Source organism: Denticeps clupeoides, chromosome 1, assembly GCF_900700375.1.
Source record: "Denticeps clupeoides chromosome 1, fDenClu1.1, whole genome shotgun sequence".
Classification (NCBI taxonomy): domain Eukaryota; kingdom Metazoa; phylum Chordata; class Actinopteri; order Clupeiformes; family Denticipitidae; genus Denticeps; species Denticeps clupeoides.
In genome coordinates, this window is record NC_041707.1 from 38,043,320 (window position 1) to 38,060,439 (window position 17,120).

The 17,120-nt window shown below is 47.0% G+C and overlaps 1 protein-coding gene across 9 annotated transcripts in view; it reads right to left on the reverse strand.

Annotated features, from left to right (window-relative positions):
- mark2b (MAP/microtubule affinity-regulating kinase 2b) overlaps window positions 1-16,446 on the reverse strand; it is a 31,923-nt gene extending 15,477 nt beyond the window's left edge. For 3 of the 9 annotated variants that reach the window (XM_028995166.1, XM_028995202.1, XM_028995192.1), the window contains exons 1-7: window positions 15,267-16,238; window positions 5,505-5,678; window positions 3,556-3,609; window positions 3,262-3,310; window positions 1,397-1,462; window positions 1,197-1,267; window positions 861-917 (exon numbers count right to left, since the gene is read on the reverse strand). In XM_028995166.1, coding sequence (XP_028850999.1) covers window positions 861-917; window positions 1,197-1,267; window positions 1,397-1,462; window positions 3,262-3,310; window positions 3,556-3,609; window positions 5,505-5,678; window positions 15,267-15,317 — 522 coding nt within the window. In that variant the 5' untranslated portion in view covers window positions 15,318-16,238. Of the gene's footprint in view, window positions 1-860; window positions 918-1,196; window positions 1,268-1,396; window positions 1,463-3,261; window positions 3,311-3,555; window positions 3,610-5,504; window positions 5,679-11,662; window positions 11,710-11,755; window positions 11,810-15,266; window positions 16,243-16,355 lie in introns of those variants that run through there. The other 6 variants (XM_028995157.1, XM_028995230.1, XM_028995185.1 and 3 more) reach the window with 6 other exon arrangements.
- Between the last annotated feature and the right edge of the window lie 674 nt (window positions 16,447-17,120).

The following is a 17,120-nucleotide window of genomic DNA, read 5'->3' on the forward strand; positions in this document are numbered from 1 at the left end:
GAGTCTAGATGAATGTTTTCCTTTTACCTTCAGAGATGGAGGGACCAGGCGAGCAGTACTGGAGGCTCGGAGTATACGAGGTGCAGTGCGGGGTGTAATAAGGGCTGTGAGGTAGGATGGTGCTACTCCATGTTTGGCTTTGTAGGCCAGCATCAGTATTTTGAACCTGATGCGTGCAGCTACTGGGAGCCAGTGGAGGGAACGTAGCAGAGGGGCGGTATGGGAGAATTTGGGAAGGTTGAAGATCAGTCGTGCTGCTGCATTTTGTATGAGTTGAAGAGGTCGGATGGTACATGGTGGTAGACCAGCGAACTGAGAGAACTTAAAAATGCCTCGCAGCCGGGTGCCTACTCCCACCACCCCGCCTCACCCACGCATGACCTGATTAAGAGATATACATATTTGTCCCTCTGTCATGAGTGCACAGAGAGGATGAATGAGCTTCACAGCAGCATTGCTCCTGCAAACATGGCCCATTGGGTGGAAGATGTGATAGCCCAAAATACCACGCAGAATCCCACCCATCAATACATGAACAAAGGTCCTGGGCTCTCAGGAACAAAGGGGCAGGGCGAGTTCACACAAGGAAGAACACGAAAAAACAACAAGACAACTGAGAGAAGGGAAGTGAGGTCGGAATTCGTAAAAAGAACATGTTCCTGATTAATTCATGCACCGTGGCAGCTTGTGGTGACAGGGTTGAGAGCGTAGCGCAGGGAGGCGTTCCTAAGTGAACATGTTCCTGTTGTCACACTTCAGTGCGTGTGCACACATACAAAGGTTCTCCCATGCATGGAGGACAGGGGAGAACCTAATACACACACACACACACACACACACACACACACAGTCTTGCTTACCTTAAGGTCCCTGTGTACAATGCACTTCTGATGGCAGTACTGAACTGCAGACACAATCTGAGGAAGAAACGTGTACACACAGGATCAATTACAGACAGTTACAAAAGGCTGGTTATTTTGCAGAAGAAAACTGTACGGGAATTTCTCTTTTGAGAAAATATATTCAGCATCAGTATAGGGGACAGCTATTGTCAGTTTAAAAAAAAAAAAAAAAAAAAGGCATTTCCGGGGGCGGGGCTAAAGAAAAGAAATGGCAGCCTAATTATTATTCCACAGCTAACTTCTGTGAAGCCCACACGTTGCTCAGCCAGTGTTTTGTTGGGAAGAAACACACACCTGTCTGAATTTGGCACGGGCTTCCTTCTCTTTCATCCTCCCATGAGCGACGAGGTAATCGAAAACTTCACCTAGGAGACGCAGGACAGGAAGGCACGAGAACACAGCGTTGGAGGGCAGCCGGGACAAACAAGAGAGAACGGAACGATGAAAAAGAACAGACAGTGCGTGCCGTTTCAGCCGACCTCCCACCAACTCACCTCCGCTGGCGTACTCCATCACCAAATACAGCGTCTTCTCCGTCTCGATCACCTCAAACAGCTTAACTGGAGCAGCGGAGAGAAAGTGTTATGTAGCGATGAAAGTGTAGCTGCGGGTCAGATTCATAATCTGGCAACCGCGGCGTGCAGGAGGCTCTGGAGCTTCACGGCATATTTCCACCAGAGCGAAAACCAATTCGCCTGCTATCACTGGACCCCCGAGCAGAGAGCCGCTCGTCTGTAGAATACGTCTGTACAGAATCAAGCGTCTGCAGGCACTTTCTTGGTTTTAATTCCCAACTCACCAAGCTCTAAAAACAATAAAATGCATTATTTGTTGCCAGATGTGCATGTCAAAACTATACCTTTATGATATCCACTGGTTAATGCCAAACACGTTGTTCCTTTGATGATTGTCATAGTTGAGATTTTCCCTCCAAACTTCACGTCAACGTTAATTCCATAATCCACCACGTGGGAGCCGCGCTCCTCTGAAATAAAGTTTTTTTTTCCTGCGCTTTGCTTTGGTTAAAATGCGACAGTTCGCCCTGTTATTATGTTCTGATCCAGTTTTCACTTCTTTGTTTTCTTCACTTGTCTTGAAAATGCTTAACTCTTAACGGACCTGGACATACATATATACAAACTGTGGACACTGGTGAATGGTGGAAAGTCTTTACGAATGACTACCCATATTCAGAATAAATAAAAACACTCCTATTGTGACCCACGTCCAATAAAAATGCCTATTGAATATCCATTGTTTTTATGGCTGGTGGTGTGGGGTGAAAAAACGCTTTTATATCGGTCTTAATGGTCCCCTAATACCGTAATAATGTCTCTTTCCAAAATCCAGCCACACTATGTGATTTCCCCAGGACGCGCCGTTTCGAAGTCTGTAGCTTTAAATGCTAATGAGGAGGAGAGCGGCCTATACAAGTTGACGGGGCATTCGCGGAAATGACGTCATCAACACCGTTCACCAACCACAACATTTAGCACGGACAGGAAGTCGTGTCGGCATTTTTACAGAAAAAACAAATCCCCTTTTGACGACATAAGGGGACAAATTCCAGATCCGACCGCCTCCCATTTTCATGTCAGGGGACCTTTAAGCGCAGGGAATCATACACGAGCAAAGTGAAAAGATTTTGACAAAAAAATGAAAATTGGAGAAAGCTTATCTGGCCTGTTTTAGGTATACAAAGACATAAGAGCATGCAAATATGTTCATTTAATATGATGTGGTTCACATTTTTCTTTCTGGGGAGCTCAATCTGACCCACAGCAGAAAGAATGTGAGGAGCGTGTCGACTGCGCTGTCTGCAGACATCCCTAATCAGTCAGACATGAACATCTCTCAGTTCTGACGGCTGCAGCATGACCCCCGTCCGACCTGACGCTCCCCGGAGAGCTGCCGATGGCAGTGGTCACATGCGAGCGCGTTTCTCTGTACAAAGCCAGAATGCTCTTTTGTGAAAACGCTGTATCCTGAAAAATCCCGAGTCTTGTTAGACCCCCACCCCCTTCCCAGTCGAAGCCCAAGTCTCAAAGCCGCGTGAGCTTTCGTGTCGTATTTCAGGCCCGGCTTGGATATCTATGAGGAGCTATGACGCTAATGAGCTAGCGCTTCCGCCAAGGCCGCAACGGCCTTGCACAATCACAAGCACATCAGCGGTTCAAATCTAAACACACACACACACACACACTTCTGCACCCTGAGGACGTCCACTGCGATCATCATGTCCCTCAGCAGTGACCAGCAGCTCACCATTACCGGGCAACCCATCATGACGGGTTAAACCGGGTTAACTGGCTCAGGCCAGGTACCTAGTGGCCGGGGCTGGCTGCACGGTTGCACTCACCTATGTTGGGGTGGTTTAACAGCTTCATGATCCTCACTTCCCGGAAGAGCTGCGAAGAGGCGGGTAAGAGAAAGAAGGTGAACAGACATTAAATAAAGAGATTTTAACAACGCGCGCTGCACTTTCTTCCGTTTCTGGGGAGATTAATGCACAGTTTCGGGCTTGTGGAGGGTTAGAGGTGGCGTGCCCAGAGCCTCAATACAGGAAGCCATTCAGATCCATTTCCTGCAATTATGGTGGGAAAAAACGCACCCATTTTCATCTGTTAAGAAACAAGGGCGGGGGGAAACTCACTTTTTGGAGACTAGATGAGTTCAGCTGGGTCTTGTCTATTATCTTCACAGCCACCTGAACGGGAGGGAGAAGAACAGACAGCGCAGCATGAGGGCACAAACACACACACCCACACACACACAAAGTAATACATTCAAATGTATTCAAGAAGCCTATGACTGGTACAATACGTATCGCGTGGGTCAATGGTATATGGGTCGTGATATGATTATATCACAACATATTGTGATATTGTACATATTGTGATATTCTACGGTTCATTGAAAATGTAACAAGATGCTGTGTATGATCTGTGTGTATCATCACAATACATTAGCCAAAACATCAATTTCTGTAAATTTATATACAAAAATATCGATATAATATCCCCACGGGAAAATAAATAAATAAATAAAAAATCGATATATTGCTGTATCAATATTTCCTAACACCCCTACTGCACAGCACATAGCAGAGATGGATATAAAGTTTAGTTTGACTCAACTTGCAAGTCTTACTTTACTTTACTCAAGTCTTTACTTACTCAACTTTCAATTAATTACTTAATGTATATACATTTTTATTAAAAAAAAGATGGTAAAAAGGCATTTTAGAAGAAAATAGTAATACACAGGGAACTCAAACCTGCTTGAGTGTGAGTAAAACACTTGGGGCCAGAGCGGCTTCTTTCACCGCAACTCCCATATTTTGCGCAATGTGTGTTATTGCTTTCGTGCACTTTGCTTTGCTTTGATTTACCATCTGGACAGTGAAGATGGTTCTCTACATGAAGTGAAGTGATTGTCACACGTGATACACAGCAGCACAGCACACAGTGCACACAGTGTGTGGGGACGGTGCTTTGCTCAGTGGCACCTCAGTGGTACCTTGGCAGATCGGGATTCGAACCAGCAACCTTCTGATTACGGGGCCGCTTCCTTAACCGCTAGGCCACTGGTTTCACGTTTGATTTTTATTGTTGTAAAAAAAACCATTAATACACAGCACCAGCCCAAAATACTTCCAGGAAGTTATCTGTCTTTTTTTCTGGTACAGCAGCATATTAGACACACACACACACACACACACACACACACACTCCCTCTGTGTCAGCAGTCACCAACTGCCAGACTGAAGCAGCACTACAGCATACTGACCACAGGCTTGAGTGTCACACATCTACACACACACGGAGCCAAGGAAAAGAAGAACGAATGGGGAAAAAAATGGATACGAGATGACGATGAACAAAGAATCTTGCATGCCGGTTAGCCGGAGACTGAGAATTGGTCAGTTTTAGAAGAAACTGCTACGTGAAAGGGGACGGAAACGGGAATTCAGACCGATATGTTCTTTCGGTCCCCAACGCCCTTCTGCGTCCTGATATGTTTACGTGGACAGATATCCCCATTGTTGTAGTTGGAATTTGGGTGCTTTTCTGATCCACCAGTATACATCAGTGGCATTTTGCACCTAATTGGTGCTTAATAAGTTCAGTGGCTGATTAAAAAAAAAAATACTGTGGCCTGTACTTTATGTTGTAGGCCACACGTTGTACTGCACTATGCTGGACCAATGTTGGTGTCCCCTCCTTCACCTCTGGTTAAATAGCATCCCGTCAAGTTTGGTTTCCTCAGAAACACACCTACACCGTTAGAAAAAAGGTCTCCTGAATTGTATGGCATGTAAAACATGTTTCTGCGACTATTAAAAAAATGTAAGACAGTGGCGGGAGAGTGAATCGATGAAAAATACCTAACTAAATACGGGGAACGTACACTAGAATCTGTACTGTGCCATATGTTCGGGAGGTTCAAAGTAACGGATGATTATAAATATATGATCTAATTAATATATGTTTTGGGTTTTTTTTGTTTTTTTTTAAATACCACTGTGCCACAGGAAGCCTTAGGTGTGACCCCATGTGACCTTTAATTTGCTCCCCTCGCGTGTTAGAAGTTGGCCTTTACCTCTTTCCCTGTGAGGACGTGTCTGGCCAGCTTGACCTTGGCGAAGTTGCCCTTGCCGATGGTCTTCAGCAGCCGGTAGTTCCCGATGTGAGGCTGCTCGTCTGCCGTCGTGGCAATGGAGTTCCGGCACCGCGGCATGCTGGGACGGCCTGTTGCTTTGGAGTCTGAATGGGGCTGCGAGAGAGAGAGAGAAAAACAAGGTTTAGGCTCTCATTACGCTCGACCGTACATTCCTGAAGCTCTCGTTTCTGGTCAGACGTGGTCGACAACGCGAGGCCAGTCAGAGCGCCGGCTGCAGAGGTCGCTGTGAGCTTTTCTCAGGTCCGACAAACGCCCGTCGGGTCAACCGAGAGTCTGACTGTGCGCGTTACGAGACGTTCCGCGTGTGAAGAGATGTTAAATGGAATATTCGTGCATACTATGGTCATCCAGTTATGAGGGGGTGTCTGTTCTGCGTAGGTCAGACACAAATGCCAGCCATTTCATGTAAAGGGTTTTGGAAACACTTCCTGCCTGATTGAAAACTTGATGAAAAAGACATGCTAGTGACGCCAACGAGAAAGCAGCCACATTCCCGCAGGTCCACCAAGAAAGTGTGGACGCCCCTGGAAACGCATGTGAAAAAAAAAAGAAAAAAAAAAAAAGTGAAGTGATTGTCACACGTGATACACAGCAGCACAGCACACGGTGCACACAGTGAAATTTGTCCTCTGCATTTAACCCATCACCCTGAGTGAGCAGTGGGCAGCCATGAACGGCGCCCGGGGAGCAGTGTGTGGGGACGGTGCTTTGCTCAGTGGCACCTCAGTGGTACCTTGGCAGATCGGGATTCGAACCGGCAACCTTCTGATTACGGGGTCGCTTCCTTAACCGCTAGGCCACCACTGCCCCTTGAGGATACCCCACAAATCACTAGACCCCAATTTAAACTCAGTCAACACCCACGCTACTGGCATTCTTTACCTGGATTGATCTCTCCTGCTCTCCCCCTCGAATTCTCTCATCTGGACTATTCCTGGACCGACCTCTGAGTACGGAATTCTGCGCGGACCTGACGCCGCTACAGTAAAAAGCTGAAACCCTCCGCGCTCCCTGAACCTCGCCGCTTGTACCCGGATCCCCGACAGCTGGCTTACCGGGACCTGCAACAAACAGATCCTCCAGAGCACCACCTCAGCAGGATTCTACTGCTGCCAAAAACGCAACGCTGGGCCCGTCAGCGCCGGAGCCTTGATCTGGCGTCAGGACCGGCCCTCCCAGGTTTGAAGGACACGAGTTGCACTGCGGTTCTGCCATCGATAAAGGGCCACAACGATCTGCCATTGACTAGAACGTCCTTCGGTTTTACATGTTACATATATAAATTCAAAAATGATGTATGATGCATTTGCAATATCCAAGAAGACAAGAGAAAATACTGATTTATGCAAAATGCTACTCATTTTATAATAAAGCGAGAAACTTATATAAGTATATAACTTGACAACCACATTATTGAAGAAATGTAATGTATTCTTCGTAATAAATATATTTGCAGTAATACAAATTAGCCAATTTCGTAAAAGTATGTAACATTTTGGAAGTATGGAACTAGCCTTGCCAGTGGTGGAACACCTGACTTTTACACGCAAATTTTACGCTCTAATTGTTACATATCTGTCTATTGTGAAAAAGAGTCTAGTCAAAAGTGGTTTATAAAAAAAAAATAGAACATTCTGAATTCTTTTGGGATTTTTATCTTATTTGGTTACACATATTGTATGCATATCAACAAATCAATGCAATGTATGAAGTATCGCAGGAGCATCAGCAGTATTCTGATATCATTGTTATTGTGGAGAACATATCGTTCTTTTATTGTTTCACCAGATTCCCTTCCCTGATTAACCGAACGGTTGGTCCTGCAGCCTATTTTTTTTTTTTCATTTTTCATGTCGAGAAAAGCTGTAAGCCAGTGGAATTCCCTGCTGTTTCTGAGCTGGTCAGGGTCACTAGAGAAGCCACTCAGGCTGAGAGAAACAGAAACCATGCTTCCGAATGAAGATCATTTAACATGCAAATTACATTTACAACCACCGCTCATGCATAAACAAGACAATTCCCCTAATCTGAATAGACCTTTGCAAACAACAATAAAAAATGAATAATGGAAGAGGCCAAAAGGACACAGAACCTACAATCATTCATTAGATTGAGGGATGATTCATAATTTCGCATAAAGAATAATCCCCTAATCTTTCAATTACCTGAATCCTAAAATCCCAATCCCAAATGATGCTCCAAATCCCAATCCCCCCAATTTAGCACATTAAACTGCACCCTCAACACGGACACAACACAGAGATCAGATTAGATCAGAGTGCTGATCACCATCTGTTCCTAAAGTCTCTCTCTCTCTCTCTCTCACACACACACACACACACACTTGTATTTCCACCTTTGTAAGGACCATAGTAATAACTATTTATTAATATATAATAGTGGTTTACAGATACATAATACATTTAGGTGTCAATGTACTAAGAATCCTAGTCAGGACTTCCTGACGTTCACTGAAATTTCATCTTCCTAAATACGTTTGGTCCTCAGTCTGGTATAAATTGATGATAAACACACACACACACACACACACACAGCAGAATATGCGTTATGATCATGTTCAGATTGCTGCATTTCGTCCTTCATGTTACATACAAATGAGACAGGAAGCTCAGAGCTCAGTGATCTTTTAACGGGGGTGGTGATGGTGGTGTGTGTGTGTGTGTGTGTGTGTGTGTGTGTGTGTGTGATTAAATGCTGACCACATGCAACCGCACTGCAGAACGCCTTCAAAGGCTAACTTGATCAAAGTTCAAAGCTGTAAAGCCGCTTCTTGACGTCAGTCCCTCCTTATCTCTGCTCCTTCTTGCCTCCATTTCTTACAGCTCTTTATTTCTAAACTAGATTCGCATGATCTGTCACCCTGCCGCACATCGACACTGGTCTGCGTTCTGATCAAGGATCAGGCATGCAGTGTGTGTGCGCGCGTGCATGTCCAGGACTGGCACGGCTTCCTATTCTACTGTACTCTACTGTCTCACACACACACAAGCCAAAGTTCACACTCACGCCCCCACCGTCCCCCCTGGGTGTGACTGGAAAGAGAAGAGGGATTCCCCAAGAACCCATGAAATCTCACAGACCCGGCTGAACAAAAATGGAGAGCAGACCTATACCAGAGCACAATTACTGTCTACGTGATGATAAGCATTTACTGGGATGTGCATGTTATGGTCATTCTGAGACGCTGCCCACTCGCCGCGCGAAACTAGAACGGAGCCCAACATGCAGCTCTACCGAGTGGTGATGGCCACGTTGCCATGGCGATCTGTCGCTCGTAACCGTGTCCCTTCTCCTTCAATCACTTCCGTGCTTTTTTCCCTGCATCTCCCCCTCTCTCTGCTCTCGGGAAGAAATAAAAAAAATCACTATAGAAGAAAAACACACACACACAAACACACAGGGGTGTGTATTTGCAAAGAACCTCACGATACGCGTCACGAAACGATTATATCATAATATATTGTGATATTGTACACACTGCGATATTCTACAGTTCACAGAGAATGTAAAGACAGAGCTGAAATTAAAAAAATGAAAGTAAAGTCATTGTGATACACTGCAGCACAGCACACGGTGACACAATGAAATGTGTCCTCTGCTTTTAACCATCACCCTTCTGATTATGGGGCCGCTAGGCCCCCACCGCCCCTAAAACAGGATTATCTGTCACAAGTGTTGATCGGTCACACTGCTGTGATCAGTCTGTCATGTTTTGTGATTTCACGAGGTCTGAAAATGCCAAGGAGGGATTCAAAGTAGCCAGCTGTGCAGCGCCATCTACAGGAGTGGAGGTTGCAGTCACACGCTGATTCTCACCTCTGCTGACCAAATATCGCTACTTGAGGTCCCTGTATCGATACAACATCACCACGTAAAATACTGCGATTGACAGTACAGGCAAAAAGTTTGGACACCTTCTCATTCAATGTGTTTTCTTTAGTTTCATGACCATTAACGTTGGTAGATTCTCACTGAAGGCATCAAAACTATGAATGAACACATGTGGAGTTTTGTACTTAACAAAAAAGGTGAAATAATTGAAAACATCTTTTATATTCTAGTTTCTTTGCTCTGATTACTGCTTTGAACACTCTTGGCATTCTCTCAATGAGCTTCAAGAGGTCGTCACCTGAAATGGTTCTCCAACAGTCTTGAAGGAGTTCCCAGAGGTGTTTAGCTCTTGTTGGGGTCCAGCTCACCCCAAACCATCTGGATTGGGTTCAGGTCCGGTGACTGTGGAGGTCAGGTCTCCACTTTTTGTTAAGTACATAACTCCACATGTGTTCATTCATAGTTTTGATGCCTTCAGTGAGAATCTACCAACATAAATGGTCACAAAAATAAAGAACACACATTGAATGAGAAGGTGTGTCCAAACTTTTGGCCTCTACTGAATATTGTACATTTTCTAACACCCCTAAGAACATGATTCTTCTACCAAAGGACAAGATAGACAGACACACTCGCATTTATTTAGTAAACATGATGGAGGACAAGAGACAGGGATAAATAAAGCATCCCTGCAGGTAACCGATCGGGGTATAAATATCGCACTGCGCCTATTTCTGGCTGAGAGCAATGACAGCCGACGACAGAGAGACAGACAGACAGACGGCAGCTGGGCGTCCTCTCCTCTCTCACCCTGGGACACGAACTGTCAGCGGATCACAAATAAAGCTCCTAACAATTCGTCTTGCCAGATGACAGCTAGAAGCAGTCCCTGTGTGTTAAAGCACGGTGGTGTGCAGGAAGTGCATGGGTGAGTAGGTGTGAACACGAAATGTCCAGAGCGCCATAATAAATACATTCCGTTATCGGCATTAATCACTGTAAACACACAGTGAATCATACCAAATCATCCACTGAAATATTGACACTTTATTGATGTTGGGATTTGTTCATTTTGTGTTAGATAGGGTTAGGGTTAGGGTTAGCATTAAAAGCATTAAATTAAAATGCACTTATCCACTCTCTTGCAATTGAAAATACACACGTTTCCAAACGAATCGTTAATATAACCACGTTTCTGTTCAAGTTCTTTTCTGTTCATTATCCAAGCAAAATGTGAAGGAATGTTAGTGTAACGATAATAATACGTTTGGGTGACGATCCATGAGAAACAGGATCTACAGGATAAACGCTTCAACTGTTATGGTCGTGTCATTTTCTAAGCTGAACTTAATAACAGCCCGAAGGACAGTGACAATCCTGCAGCGTTTAATTCCCACAGTCAGTCTCCCTCGTTTAACTTGACACACTCAGTCTACGACCTCTGACCCCATGTGATACCCAAGAAGGAAGAGGGACTGGATCAACCGGACCAAAAGGATCAAATAACCAGATCAACTGGATCAAATAATAGAGTTTCCGGTAAGGACAAAGGAAAACATGTCGTCAAACATTGAGACTGGGACCTACGATACGGACCAAAACATCACCAGAAAAAGCACCTTCAATCACAACCTCGAAACCTCATTTATATATTACACCTTTTTTTAAAAAATACAAAGACATCACAGCTCAGTCCCTGTAAAATCTGGTGTTTGTTGTGATCGCAAAATTGCATAACCATGCAACTTTGTCCCTCAACACATGGACAGATGCGTTTACATATATAAATGTAATACATATCATTTTTACATATGTAAAAAAAAAAATAATCTCATCGAACGTGAGACGCAGCTTTCACCAATTAGGCAAGGTCCATCGGATATTAATGCACAAATCACACAGCAGCATGAACCGAATAGGCTGATTTTCACACACTAGTTACACAATAACAATAATTCCACAATAAACATCACAATCCATTACCACCATTTATTGTTGCAACCGTAATGAAGACAATAATTACAGTATCACAACATTTTTTTTATGCTTTATTACCAATTTAAACATCATGGACAACTAATACATGCCACTGTGGCTGTGATCATTTTTAAAAAAATGATGATTCTAGAATCCTCTATACACACCGTACATTACAAGCTACCCGATGACAAACATTTTAAAAAAATGATCCAGTTTTAACAAAGAATCATAAATAAGACACCCACCAAGAAGAAACAGCGGTCATTCGGTTCTATCAGAGTGACTCACTACCTTCCTTTTACACACACACACACACACACACACACACACACACACACCTGAATGACGTCAAGCTCTGCAAAACACACAGAGAGGCCATGGCACTCCCTGCAGCCAACTTCACGCCCAGATCAACTGGAAAGGCTTGTTTCAACACACACACACACATACACAGAGGGCACGGTCACATGTTACAGTGCACTCGAGCTGATACGCCGAGCGCGGTGTAATGCTGACCCCCGGAAGATCAGCTGAAGGTCGCGGTTAATACCCACGGACGCCGCTCCTCGCCTAGCACAAACTGGCCGGCCCCGCCCCCTTGCCTGCGTAACAGCACGCTGGGCCGCATTCGCTCGGGCGCGGCTGGCCGGTGTTCAGATCGAAACAACCCGGTCGATTACCTGGGCGAAGTGTGCCGATGTGTCCAGATCGCACAGCGCGACCAGCGGAACAGCTGTGAGCTGGAGCGGCGCTCGCGTTAGAAACCGTTGCCAGGCTACGACTGGCACAGTTTAAATTCCAGAAACTCAAGCATATTAAAAATGACAATAGAAATAAGTGGAATTGTCCACCGTGCGGCGAGGCTCTGAGCCTCTGCACCTGAGCATCGGTGTTCGTAAGGCACTGCGTTATGACATTGAGTGTGTGTGTGTGTGTGTGTGTGTGTGCTGTCGAGGACTGAGCGAGTCAGTGCTGAAACACAGGGAGTCGACGAGCTTCGTCTTCCTCTCCGCCGAGCCAAATCCTCCTCCCGCGAGTTCGGCCTTAATCAGATCCAGGTGAGGAGCGCTGCACTGCACACACACACACACACACACACACACACACACACACACACACCGTCTGGAAAACAGTCAACATACGCTGCGATTTGGGTCAGGGAATTTAAGGCGACAGACGAGTGGCCCAACTGGGCTCAGCGTTCATCAATTACTCCGAATCTGTCCTCCCCCGCCCATGTAGGGGCGTTGAGGCGGGGGGGTGGGGGGTGTCCCTTTTATGGCTTAATTGCCGCCCTGCCGTCATCATATCGCTCGTCGTTACCTCGTCAGCAGACGCTCCACGGGGTGGCCTTAGCAGCGAAGGCCACGCCTGTGGGACACCGCGCCGTACAGACGAGAGACGGACGAGCCCGGCCTTGGCCACGGTGTGCATTATGTGACAAAACCACGCCCTCAACTATTTATCACGAGGGTGACAAGTACGGTTAGAGCTTCGATACTGCGTTGGGTGCATCAAAACGCCTTGGCGAGCTTAAAACAAAGCAAACTTTTCTAATCGAGTGAAAGGAAGACCTCTCGGCCAATCACAAAGCAGGACGAACTGCCACGCTGACACGAAGACAGAAAATGTGAATATAACATAGTACGATTCAAAATGTACTCTGGTAGTAGCCAGAAGACCACAAAGTCCCAGGTTCAAGCCCCACTTACTACCATCGCGTCCCTGAGCAAGACACTTGACCCTGAGTGTCTCCGGGGGGGGGGGACTGTCCCTGTAACTACGGATTGTAAGGCGCTCTGGATAAAGGCGTCTCATGAATGCCGTAAATAAAAATGTATGTGTATGTTGTGGAGCACATGGTTAATAAAGTTTTTTTTTTTTTTTTAACTCCACCCACTCTCGTCCTCTCTGGGCGCGAGCGTAACGGTGATTAATCGGCGCGGCCCGGCGTGCCGCTGCCTGGCGCTGGTCCTAAGTAATACAGAGATGCTTTATCCCCCCTAACCTCCTCCGTCAAGCAGATTATCTCAGCGCTGAGCCACAGAGATTCGGCGTTCATCTCCGCCCGGGCAGGCAGTAGCCGGAGTGGCAGAATCATACGAGGCCGCCTCAGCAGGACCGAACGGGGCCCTGCTGCGGATCCAAGATTCCTGTCCGGAACCCGTTATGGAGGAGCTGGCCCCGCCCGGGGGATGCGCGAGGAAGTATTCTATGTTGTAATATCTATGTTATTATTATTAGCATAAGGTGTGAAGGTGAAGTGCACTCGGTGACATGACGAAATGTGTCCTCTGCTTTTAACCGTCACCCTTGGTGAGCAGTGGGCGGCCATGACAGGCGCCCGGGGAGCAGCGTGTGGGGACGGTGCCTTGCTCAGTGGCACCTCGGCGCCACCTTGGCGGATCGGGGTACGAACCGGCAACCCTCTGATCTCATTTTACGTGTCCTTGCCCACAAGGCCACCACTTCCCACCGATTAGCAAATCAGACGGCCGCCTCAGTCCGCAGGAGTGGAAAGAACCAGCAAATGAATAATTCACGGGAATAACCATAATTGCTGTGGCAAATACATTACGCGCCAGAACATTATTTAGCCGGCGTTCTCGTCCAGAGCTTTTTAATTATTCATCAATTCCTGGACCGCCGTCCGCTGCCAGCATTGTTAAGAATTAATGCTGCGCTTGATATCAACTGTCCATGAGTTCCGATCAGGAACAAAGAATTTCTCACTCGGCACGTACTACACAACTTCCCCCGAATGGTTTTTCGGCCACAGGGAAGTTCGTCCGAGTCATTAGCCTTCAATCGGCGGTAACGACTCACTTATTACAAAGTCATTAACGTCACGTGCGTTTTGAGGGGAGTCTTGCTCGGGTGGATCCGAGCCTGTCGATGGGACCGCGAGGAGCAATCCGCTGTGAACCTGAGGGTACTTCCAAGGTAATATAGTACGAGTACTCCTACCAGCCAACTACGAAAAGCAGCCTTTTTACGGGCTTTATTTCTGGAACAACTCACAAACCACGCCTGTGATATTCATTCCGCAAACCAAGCATGCAGAGGACGTTCTCTAGCACACACACACACACACACACACACACAAAGTAGGACAAGACTGAACGGGATGAGGATTTTACTACAGAAACACTAGGCCCCGTGCCGCTGCCAATTCGCACGGAACAGTCCACAGGGGACACGTCACGACCGGACACGAACCGTTGGTGCCACCGGCAGAACTCTGTTCGGTCAACCCCCCCCAGAGGGTGAGGTCACTGCTGTCAGAAATGGAAACTTTGCGACCTTTGACCCGACTTGGTGCATGACCCAAGCCAGACCCAGGGATTTCAGCTCCAAACGACCACATTCCTGGACGAATGGGTCAAACGTGTTGGTCGATCGAGGACATTTTTTAATGACAAATGACAAGTGCCACTTTTAGTTAATTTTTTTTTTTCTTTCCGCCGAAGAACCGATTGCCTTCACCCACCTCAGGCATCCACGTTGCGCGCATTTGTACGGATTTCCCTCGGGATGCGCAACATGGCTGCGGAGCCCGGTTCCTTGCGGTGAAACGCCCACGTTCGGTTCCGCAGAGTTTCGGTTCGCGACACCGGCTAAGTAATTAGCCGCTAATTAGCCGCCGCGGCTACGTCAGGCGGGGGCCGACAAGCCTTCGGCTCTACTGCGGAGTTTTTTTGTTTTGTTTTTTTTTTTTGTCGTCGAGGGAGAAACGGAGAAAAGTCGCCTTAAATGGGCGCACCTCTCGCGGCATGAAAAGGGAAGAATAAATCCGCGCTAGCTTTCCCTTTAGCCCCCTTAGCAACATGGATGTCGGTGCGAACTCACCTGGGCTGAAGAGTTCTCTATGACAGCGAGCAATGGTGGCCGGCTTGACATGGTTTCTCTCGGCTTAATAGCAAACTGGCTCCCAGGAGATGGATTTTTTTTTTTAAGTTTCCTGTTAATTCCTGTTAAAGTCCGACGCCCGTGTGGGGGTCAGAGTCCCGCCGGTTCGTTTCAGGTGTTACGGAGGAACAAGAAGGTCCGATTCAGACGTGAACCAGGCAGATCAACAAGTTAAAGAGTCCATGTTCACGGGGGGAATTGATCGAGGGCTGTGGGGGGGTGACGGAAAAAAAAAGTTTATTAAAAACACAGCTGAAGTGAAATGCGATTTCCAGGAACACTTAGTGTGAACAAACAGATCAAGGGGGCGAAACGCGTTCCGCCTCGTACCTAAAACGTGTTTAAACCCGCCGGTGTGGGGAAGAGGAGTAAATCCCTCGAGAAGGTCCCCGGTGGTTCTGTCGGTCCTCCGGGCCGACCAGGATGCGGCTCGCTGCGGTAAAGAAAACGACCAGGGCTACCCGAAGCAAGCTAACGGCAGAGCGGCACTCATCGTTCCAGGCGGCCGCGAACCGACATCCAGGAAGGCAGAGCGGGGGGAATTCTGCACGCTCGCATTCGGAAGGGGAAGCCGGAAAAGCGAGTGTCTGGGGATCTGTGCGCCAGGGAAACGAGGCGGCACAAGTCCTTCAAAAAATCCGTATGGGGGGGGAAAGGGCCGTATTTCCCGATCCTCCACGCCGTCCTTTAGAAACGAGGACGTTCGGGGATTTCGAGGCGGACGAGCGTCTCCGATCCGGAAAAAGAAAAATCTCACCGAGTTGATAAATCCATAATTGGCAGAGTCAGAACGCAGGCTTTTCCTGTGCGCTGGGGAATCGTCACTGCGCTGGAGCGCCGTATCGGGCGAGCGGTGTTGCCAGATCACGCGAGAGAAACGGCGCCAAACAATCGTCGTGTCGTCGTTCTGTGAGCAGGTTTTTCAGCACTCTGGACCTTCGAATCGAATCGAATCAGATCAAAAAAGAAGAAGAACGACAGGAACACTCCCTGACGCTGGAGACATTTTGGTCAATGTTCTAAACTTACCATTTACTTTCCCCCAGGCGCACCGAGTACAGGGGAGTGCCGACGAACTTTTCACAAAATGAAGGCATAGTCAACTGGCCCAAAAATAAACGACAGTGTGCAACGTGAGGCGACTTATCAACAGTCGCTTATAATAAGCCGATTTGGCAACACATCTGGCGAGATACCGGAAGCAAGCTTTGATGAGTTAATATGGCTGACCGGCCAGCACCCTGGGACGGGGGAATCAAATGTGAAGGCGGACGGAAGTTTATTTTATTTCTGGAGTAGCACTTTGAACCGTTTACATTCTTGGATGGTAATTTAACATTTATGCACTTATCCAGTAGCGCCTTTCAAACAGTCCCCCTGGAGACACTCAGGGTTAAGTGTCTTGCTCAGGGACACAATGGTAGCAAGTGGGGTTTGAACCTGGGACTTTGTGGTCTTCTGCTTCATAGGCAAGTGTGGTACCTAGTAGTTTACTACCACCCCAAAACCAATGGGATGGTAGGTCATTACTGACAACCATGCCCTGCAAAATAGGAATATGACCATTGCAGGAAATAAAGCACAGAAGAGCACGTCAATATTGTGTTATAATATTATCAATATAATGGGGCAGAGGTTGGTCTAGCGGGTAAGAAAGCTGCCTAGTAGTAAGAAGGTTGCTGGTTCAAATCCCGATCCGCCAAGGTGCCACTGAGCAAAGCACCATCCCCACACACTGCTCCCTGGGTGCCTGTCATGGCTGCCCACTGTTCACCAAAGGTGATGGTTAAAAGC